At 41.6% G+C, this 9,535-nt stretch overlaps 1 protein-coding gene across 4 annotated transcripts; it reads left to right on the forward strand.

The window, feature by feature from the left end:
• The first annotated feature begins 1,337 nt into the window (after window positions 1–1,337).
• elavl1a (ELAV like RNA binding protein 1a) lies at window positions 1,338–8,140 on the forward strand. Of its 4 annotated transcripts, none has more exons than XM_041904308.2 (7): window positions 1,338–1,478; window positions 2,361–2,570; window positions 3,891–4,107; window positions 4,826–4,929; window positions 5,869–6,022; window positions 6,110–6,335; window positions 6,446–8,140. In XM_041904308.2, exons 2-7 carry the CDS (start codon window positions 2,535–2,537, stop codon window positions 6,768–6,770), a joined length of 1,062 nt encoding a protein of 353 aa, XP_041760242.1. In that variant the 5' UTR covers window positions 1,338–1,478; window positions 2,361–2,534; the 3' UTR covers window positions 6,771–8,140. The 4 variants fall into 4 exon arrangements, with proteins under 4 accessions (XP_041760242.1, XP_041760244.1, XP_041760243.1 ...); XM_041904310.2 differs by having other exon boundaries at window positions 3,891–4,074; XM_041904309.2 differs by having other exon boundaries at window positions 2,511–2,570.
• Window positions 8,141–9,535: the final 1,395 nt, after the last annotated feature.

Raw genomic sequence — 9,535 nt, forward strand, 5'->3', positions numbered from 1 at the left:
ATATCTGATATTGGCTGTGATCGTACTAATCAGGAATGTATATATTTTTGTCATTTTTCTCAGATAGCCATAGACAAATGTAATTTCCATCACGTCATTAAACATCCATTTTAATTGAAAATGAAATATCATACAATTAATTTATAACACATTTCTTATACATTTTTATATTAACTTGTATTTAATATTTTAAAGGATTAAGGTTTTCCTAATATTAACAATTCAACACGACGCCTGAACGTATAAACTTGCCTTTGTGACAGCTGAAAACATTTATTTATCATGAATAATAAGATATTTCCACCCAACCTTTTTTTGAGATTATGATTATGATCATTTTTTACTTTTTTCGATGTCTGTGACATCTGTGCTGTTTTCTGTGGCATCTTCTAAAAACAAAGAAAAATACTATTTCAGTTTTCAACTTGTACACCTTGGAGCATTTTCTAGATTAAATTAATTTAAAACATGATTAAATAAGCCTAAAGTAAAAACTAATAACATAACGAATTTTTGTAATTTCCACCACGTTCTATCACTACAGTTACGTTTGTGATGGAAATGACTGTGATGGAAATGACACTTCTACAGTTTTTGGAGAAAAATGGCAGACTGCTTAGCATGCTTTGGCTAGTATTACAGCTAGCATATAGTTTACACTAACTACTAAGTTCTAGCACAAATTAAAGAAATTATAGCCTGTTTGGAAATGACTGACAATAAAAATATTCTCTACACAAGCTATATTTACCTAGATTTTTCTTCAACTTCTGGACATCACATCTGGAACAACTGTCCACTGCAGCCATGCGCTTCAACGTCACAATACGTTTCCATGGTAACTAAATTAACATTATCTTGAAAAAACGTTATTAATGAGGAATTTGCCCTCAGAGGTGGAAATGACACCACTACCAAAGCACACGTATATTTTGTACAAAAAACAATAGAAAGGGCATACTCACAATAAATATTTATATAGATTTTATTTAATTGACTCTTTCTCTAGTAGATAACATTATAATTACACATTATATCATGTTTTCGCATAGAAAAACATAGTAGAAGCTCAAAAGTCGGTCAGGGACAAGGGCAAAACAGTGAAATTGAGGTATAAAATACATCTGAAAAGTGGCTAAAATACTTGATAGAGAGGTGTTAAAAAAATCTGGGGTGATTGTACTGTGAACATAACAAATAAAGAATACAAATATATTTTTAAATAAAATCCCCAAAATTGACCCGAGGACATAAAGTGCCCGTAGTTGCAGAATCACCCAGCTATGTAACCACATCTGTAATTGGCAAGGGCAGTAACAAATAATCTGCAGAGGTGGGCGTGGAACTGTTTTCGTCAGCGGTCCTCCCTTGGTTTTGGTGCCTGCGAGAAGGAGCTGTCAGCTATCGTTAGCTAGCAAAAAAAAACGGAACGAAAGGCTTCAGACAAGAACAGCGAAAGCACCAACGACGAAAAGCTGGTAAGTTAGCTATATTCGTAGTAATCCAGTTGTTTATTTACCATTTCGCTCTGCTACAACAAAGTCGAATGCCACCCATGCGGTTTTGGAGGCCCACCAGTGCCTGCTAGCTAACCACAGATAGAATGAAATTTGAGCACATTTTAGCCAATTTGGCTAATCTAGCTAGGTGGCTAACTGTAGCTAGCAAGGCCCTGAGCAGGGTGTCGGGGTTTTAGGTGCGAGAGAGGGACAGCATTCAACACAAGCTCGCGAAAATAAGGGAACGGTGGGCATGTGGCCTAGTTAGCTAACGTTAGGTAACTATTTCCTGTAACAATGTGTTCGCTAGTTAGCGGCAAGTTAGCTGGATAACAAACGTTTCCCCAGGGCCAAGTCCATTTAATATGCGTCAGCAAATGTTTTTTTTCTTCCTTTTGCAGTTAGAAAACTAGCTGCTACTAACTAGTATTACTGCGCGGTAAAGATCGTAACTAGCCAGCTAGTAAGCAACCAAAGTGTTTACACCAAAGTGCTAGATAACTAGCCACTAGGTATTTAACGTTATATAGCTCGCTAGATACTGGCTAGCTCACACAAACTAGTAACTGACGTTATGGTTTTAAGTTTAGCTATTGTTTGTCTACAGTAGTGTTCGATGAGGCGTAACGTTAGCTACAACAAACAGGCCAAATCTAGCTACAGTACAGATAGCAAAATTTGGTTAATAAGTTAGTTCGCTAACTTGCTAGCTAGCTACTGTGTACAGTACTGGTTTGAATGTTCCAGTCAACTGAAACGCTGGTTGCTAGCTAAACATGCAACAGTCGTAATAGCTTAGTGGTCGTAAGATAGCTAGCTACTCGGGGGACTAACAAAATAATGCTCTGCTCTTCTTCACAGGTGCGTCAGAAGGGGGAGGCTCAATTTACCGTTTCGTTTTTGTTAAACTCATTATTCATTTTGTTTGAAAACAAACCCTGCCCCCTCCTCACCCCTATTATTTTTTTGTTTGCCCCAAATACATTATTTTGTTTGTGATACCTCCTCCAGCTTTGGGAGCAGTGAGGGGTCTTCATGGCTGTTCGAAGAGGCCACATCAGGTACCTAAAAGTGAGTATGACTTTTCCCATTAGAGGAAGATCAGTCCTAAAGTAATTGCTAGCTAGCTATTTAATCGGAGTGCATTAATATGTTATGCGGTGGCCCATGGTTTTCGAATGTATTGATAAACAACACTGGGCTTTCAATATCACTCTATACACAAGCATCATAAGAGGAAGTGTTTGAGTACCTACGCTTATTAACATACTGGTATAAATATTTATTAGTGTTCTGAAACAGAGAAAAATACATTGAAATGATCCTCATAGTCAGACCATCGGTATTGGTCATCATGTTTACTAGTGAAATACAGGAGTTTCATTCATCCAAAGGCCTGCTGGGTGGCTAACCGTCTTACCCCACAGGAATACCCAATCAGATAGCCCCTCTGAATGAATGGAGCTCTGTCAGAACACAGCACTGAGGCCTGGTCAAGGGGATGCAATGTTCAGAACAGTGGTAGCTGCTAGCTAACCCTCTTCCCACTGGGCAGGGTTCGCGTTAGAGTTCAGAAATCTGCATTTTCAAAACGCAGACCATAAAAAAATCCTACTATGAGTTTTACATTGAAGTGCAACGGAAGCAGAAATTACAATAAGCATTTTAGATTTGCTTTTACAAAACACGGTAAGATATTGTTATGTTTATTTTTTTTTCTGCGTGAAAAACACAGAATTTTGCGTTAGCGTGACCCCTGCTGGGTAAGCAGGCATTTGCCCACAAGGCCTGTTCTAACGCCCATGATGGCTGATTCTACTAATCAAAGCCTCAGAGCAGGGCTTGAGCAAAAGCCTGCACACCCAGTAGCTCTCCAGGAGGAATGGTTGGTTACCCCTTGTTTAGACCTCTGTCAGACCACAGCAACAAGGCTTGGTCAGTGGGATGAAGTGTTTAGAACGCTGCAGAAATGAAATGTGGAGGGGCTGACGGGGAGTTTCTCCATTCTACACAACATAATAATCTCAATGTTCTGTGACGTTTGTGGTCTCAACCTCTAATCCCAGAGCAGTGTCAGGGGGTTGTCTTGGTATAATGCGTGGTCAGACGAGTATGTAGCTGAGAGTTGGGTCTGGCTGTGAAAGTACTGCAGGTGATTAACTTGTGGGTAAGAGGTGCTACAGTCACTGCTGCCAGCCAATAAATTGCTCCTAAATCTGGGGCATAATCAGGCTCTGTAGATTAGGATGCAATGTTTACAATGTTGCATGTAAAAATGTTATGTTATTGTGTTCCTTTTCTGATTGGTCTGCATACCATTGACATTTCAGCCATGCTGGCCTACTTCCGAATGCCTGTTTTTCTCTTCCTTAACTGTGTCCCCTTCCCCAGGAGGTGTATGACATGTCCAACGGCTACGAGGATCACATGGGAGGAGGAGATGAGGTGACAGATGCCAAGACTAACCTGATAGTCAACTACCTTCCCCAGAGCATGAGTCAGGACGAGCTACGCAGCCTCTTCAGCAGCATTGGCGAGGTGGAGTCCGCCAAGCTCATACGGGACAAAGTGGCAGGTACGGAACACCTTGTCCCACAATGCACTACAGGTGTGTGACCTCTGACCTTGGAGTAGAATGAATGGAGGAGTTGGTCTGCTGCGTGTAGGGCTCACATTTACAGGGGTGTGTTCAGTGAACATTTTGCTATGTTGCGTCCTACTGAACACGACTCAGGTGTACCCCAGGGTGCTAGACACACCCTTAACAAACCGTGGGGACCCCCATAAGTGTTGAAATATTACGAAGGACACCTCCATAAGAATGTTTGTCCTAGCCAGCCAGTCAGTGTGTAGACTAACTGGTATCCTGCCCTGTCTGCCTCTTGTAGGTGTATGAGAACTGCTGATGAGACACAGCTTTGACATTCTCACTAGTACATTTGTGGTGAGATGTTTGTAGTATCTATGCAAATAGCTTTATGTAATATGTTCTGTTTAGGCCTAGGACTATGTCTCGCTGCAATTTGAACATTTGTCCTCCTAAACTTGACATTTTGAGGTTTTCCAAATAGTTGTATTTTGTATAAAGCTGTTGGTGTAGATATTTACCCATGCTCTCTGTCTGTCCGTGAGGGGCTCGGCTTTCCTTATTCCAGGAAAACAGTCCAGTTTGGTCGAAGCCTATTTCTTTGTCACGTGTTTTACGACTAGCATGCATTGTGTAGATTTGTTTTGTTTAATCATTTATTTGACCAGTGTGCCGATTTTTTTGAAACTATACAACGTTTTTTTATTTTCTTTTATTGTTTTCCTTTTTTTTTCTCTAGGCCACAGTTTAGGGTACGGATTTGTTAACTATCTTACCCCTAGCGATGCAGAAAGAGCTATCAATACTCTGAATGGACTAAGGCTACAGTCTAAAACTATCAAGGTAACGTGCAATAAGGTGTTCCTACAGTTCTGTGTCAACCCAACCATGTCATGTCATTAAACTAGCCCTTCTCTACTGAGGCGGAACGTCAAATCCACCCCTAGACACTTCCTCCTAGGCCCTGCTATGGATCTGAAAGGATTGCGTGGGTGTTAGCAATATGGTCTTATGTTAGCCTTTCTTTGCTCTTTTGATAGGCTCTGTGACATTTTCGCTAATACCAACCCAGTCGTTTCAGATGGGCATGTAGTGCCAAGGGTTGGATTTGGGAATCGGCGTTACTATGGGTCTATATTAGACAGGACAAGACAACATCTGATAGCCCACTGGCCCCGCTTCTGACGGATGGAGTAGAGAAATGTAACCGTATTTTCAACTTTATTGAAGACTAAACTTTATTTTAATTTATTTATTCTGCACCACTACTTCAGTTTGAATTTTTTACACGTTCATTTAAGTTTAGAACTTTTTATTTGGTTTGGTATGACATTTCTTTTAACTCCTGAGAATGTTTTTCCCTACGTTGATTTTTGTTACTATAATTGTTGTTTACGTAATTTTGAACACTCGGGAGGTACTACTTCTATATTGCCCATCACAGCTCACTCAGGGAATGGTTTTTTCTACGTAAAAGCCACAGTGGTCATTCAATGCACCTTATCACTATTTCATGTTCTGGTTTTGGAGATATTACTCATGAAGGCTCTATCAAAAGCAAACCATAGAACAGCTAGGACAACTACAAAACATGAATTTACCAGGATTGCATAAAAATACAAACATAATTCAATTCAAACAACCTATCAACATCTACTTTTTATTTGAAAGTAATTTCTAATTTCTGGCAAGATATAATTCAGGGTTGTATGTAATAAGTGTGTACTACTGCGGGTATTGTCAGTGGTGTTTAATGTGCTCTGTGCTGCCCTCTGGTGTTAGGTCTCGTATGCGCGGCCGAGCTCTGACACCATTAAAGATGCCAACCTGTACATAAGTGGCCTGCCCAAGACCATGACCCAGAAAGACGTGGAGGACATGTTTGCTCGCTACGGACGCATCATCAACTCCCGTGTGCTGGTTGACCAGGCCTCGGGTAGGAAACACACACACACTTTAGAACCAGGCCTCAGTGTGTTCGTCTGTCTCTCAGCTGAACTATCCTGTTTATTTATTCTCCCAGGCCTGTCTCGTGGGGTGGCGTTCATTCGGTTTGACAAGCGAGCGGAGGCAGAGGACGCCATCAAAGACCTGAACGGACAGAAGCCCCCCGGATCCGCTGAGCCAATCACAGTGAAGTTTGCTGCCAGCCCCAACCAGGCCAAGAACACTCAGCTCATATCTCAGCTCTACCACAACCAGGGACGACGCTTTGGAGGGCCAGTTCACCACCAGGCTCAGAGATTCAGGTAACACACACTGGAATCTTTGTCCCCTCTCAGGTTCTCTAAAATGAGTGTGGACAACATCAGTGAAGAGAGACAGAGTGGTAACCCTAGCCCCCTCTGTCTTCCCCCAGGTTTTCTCCAATGTCTGTGGACCATATGAGCGGTATGTCTGGGGTGAGCGTGCCAGGGAATGCCACCTCTGGCTGGTGCATCTTCATCTACAACCTGGGCCAGGACGCTGACGAGGGCATCCTGTGGCAGATGTTTGGCCCCTTCGGAGCCGTCACCAACGTCAAGGTCATCCGCGACTTCAACACCAACAAGTGCAAAGGCTTCGGCTTTGTTACCATGACGAACTACGAGGAGGCCGCCATGGCGATCGGCAGCCTCAACGGTTACCGCCTCGGGGACAAGATCCTACAGGTGTCGTTCAAGACCAGCAAAGGCCACAAGTAGAGAGAGAGAGAGAGTGGGGTGGATAGAGGGAGAGGGAGGCGAGAAACCTCACGCCAGGCTTCTAATATGGAGGGTAGAGGTGTAAATTGCCTCAGTTTGACAAAACAAACTTGTTTTTATAGCGTTATCTCACTAAGCCCATTCTCACTCTGCATCTTTGTACTAGTCTAACAGAGAGTCTAGGCTGAGTTTGATATTTCTCTTGTTTTTTTTACTCATGCTTTGGGATGCTCCAAATGTAGTTCTAAATGTTTGTGGGGCCTCTATCCTGATATGGTGACCAATTTCACAATTTAAGAGTAGATTGTTTTTCTGTGAGACTAAACTATTGTCACTATGTGCCATATGAGTGGTAGAACCACGGTAGGGACTTGGAGAAGGATGCACTACATTCATACATCTAGGATCCACTGTAGAAGAAAGCATGCTGTGTCTTAGACGCTGGTTCCAGTGTAGAAATAGATGCCTTAAGTTACCACCCGCACACCCTGTCAACCCCATCCACTGTCTCCAACCATTCTAAAAGAAAAGCACTTTTTAAATCCTCATTATATAATGTCAGAGCGATAGTCAGCCGTTTTGACGTAAACCATACATTGGTCTTCGTTCACCTTGCAGAATCCGTTTTATACACAGTAAGTTAGGTACTGGATGGTACCATTTACATAGCAGCGTGTGTGTCCCGTTTTGGGGGTCTTTTAAAAGTTGTTTCTCTGAGAGGCCATGTAAAAAGGTCTGGAGATTTTAAAGTAGGAAAGTGTTTAAGAAGGACCAAAGAAATGGAAGGATATGATCTAACTGCCCCAGGGCCCATATTCACATGCTGATCTAGGATCAGTTTGGTCTTATCGATCATTAATAAGTAGGATTTCTATGGACAGGGAGGAGCTGCTCCTAGATCAGCGTTCAGTCCCCTGAGAGGCTTTGTGAATACGGACCCTGATTTATACAGTGAGTGGGCAGATGCTTACCGTTATGACTTATTTTCCCCCACCAGTAATAGTTTGGACATCTGAACAACCGGTACTAAGGCTGAATCTAACACAGAGTGGCGCAACACTGCTCTCTCTCTCATCCTGTTTGCTGTTTTTGTATAAAAAAAAGGTTTTCTCTTTAATATCTTTGATGTTTTTCTTGAATTTTCTTTCTGAGAGAAACTAACAACATTTTTGTCGAAGCGTAGATTACTGATCGGAGAGTTGGAGAGCGTTTTTTGTAATGCTCATCTCGGGCTAAATAAGAATTGATGGCCTTTGTGATTTATTTTTGTTGGTATATATTTTTGTTGCTTTGGTTTTGTTTTTCGTCCTTTGTTTTGATTGTTTTACTTTGAATATGCAATCATTAAATTTTATTTAGGTTTGACTCAATGTTTTTGGTTTGTTTCTTTTATTTCTTCAGCTTTGGTTTGGGGTTTTCTGTTAGGATTGTGGAAGCTGAGGGAAGCTACAGACACCAGACTGCTAATACGATGATACTACAGTATGATGCTACACACCCCACTCCCATGGCGATATTACAGGATGTTTGAATGGTCAACTTAAGGGTTAGCTAGACTCTCTAAGATGGTCTGAAGGGCAGGAGGATGCAGTCTCCAGTGTAAAACACCTCAGACGTTGGCCTTATTTTCATTCAAACTGTTGTGGGAAACATGAGGCAGAGAGCTTTCAAGGTTTCAAAGATGGGAGTCCTACAGTTAAGGTACTGAAATGGTCTTGTTTCATGTTAATAGGAACTACGAGTTACTGATGAGGAATAGTCTGTCCTAATACAGGTACTGCAGGAGGCAGTTTGAGTCACTTATGACCCTTTGATCACGTCTGCCTTGCAGCCAACAAACACAGTCATCCTGAGAAACCGTCTGCCATTTTAGAAATGTGCAATAACCTAAAAGCTTGAAAAAAATATGCTAAACCCAGTTGTACTTAAGTGACGTTTTTAGACTTAAAATCAGAGAACTCTGACTCTGATCGGGAAGAAGACTGGCGGTTGGTTTGACATCGAGAATATTCCTACATCTGTTTTTGTTAACATATCTTGTTTGTGCACTTTTCATCACAAAGGCCTTTATTCTATGTAGGTTTGAGAGTGTAGTACTGTAGTCTGTTTGGAGATAAAATAACTGACCACCACAGGATCAGAGAACTGGCTCTAGATAGTTTCCTGCTGCTGCAGATCTAGGATTAGTTTACCCTCACACAATCCTAACCTATACCATAATGGGTGACACTTGTTTTTAGAAAATTAGGGGCTTGTCTCCTGGACTTTCATTAGAGATTCTCCATTGAGCATGATCTTATGTCCAGGAGTAGGTTTCATCTGTGTTCTGGAAACAGCTTAGAAACCAGACTTTTTAATTCTCTCTTCTAAATGTATTGTGATCTGTCTTCTATCTTCAGATCTGCAAAGCCTTACTAGTTTCCACACGCTCCTGTCACAGGAATATCCTCTCTGTAGGCCTCAAGCTAGTCACTATTGAAATTGTGTTTTTAAGGAGAAGAAAATCGAAATATCTGATGTTTGTTCTCACGGAACAGTCCTGAACAGAGTGCAATATGTGGAAGGTCTTTTTTTAAATTCTGGACCAGAAACTGTACTAGAGGAATTGGTTATTCTGAACCAGAAACGGCACTAGAGGGAGTGGTTATTCTGAACCAGAAACAGCACTAGAGGGAGTGGTTATTCTGAACCAGAAACAGCACTAGAGGGAGTGGTTATTCTGAACCAGAAACAGCACTAGAGGGAGTGGTTATTCTGAACCAGAA

The sequence above is a fragment of the Coregonus clupeaformis genome, chromosome 26, assembly GCF_020615455.1.
Source record: "Coregonus clupeaformis isolate EN_2021a chromosome 26, ASM2061545v1, whole genome shotgun sequence".
Classification (NCBI taxonomy): Eukaryota; Metazoa; Chordata; class Actinopteri; order Salmoniformes; family Salmonidae; genus Coregonus; species Coregonus clupeaformis.

Bases quoted from the DNA above. Each gene is read 5' to 3' on its own strand.
- elavl1a (XM_041904308.2), top strand. From the start codon at position 2,535: ATGGCTGTTCGAAGAGGCCACATCAGGTACCTAAAA. The intron at 2,571-3,890 runs GTGAGTATGACT...CCCCTTCCCCAG, and splicing joins GCCACATCAGGTACCTAAAA to GAGGTGTATGACATGTCCAA. The intron at 6,023-6,109 runs GTAGGAAACACA...TTATTCTCCCAG, and splicing joins GCTGGTTGACCAGGCCTCGG to GCCTGTCTCGTGGGGTGGCG.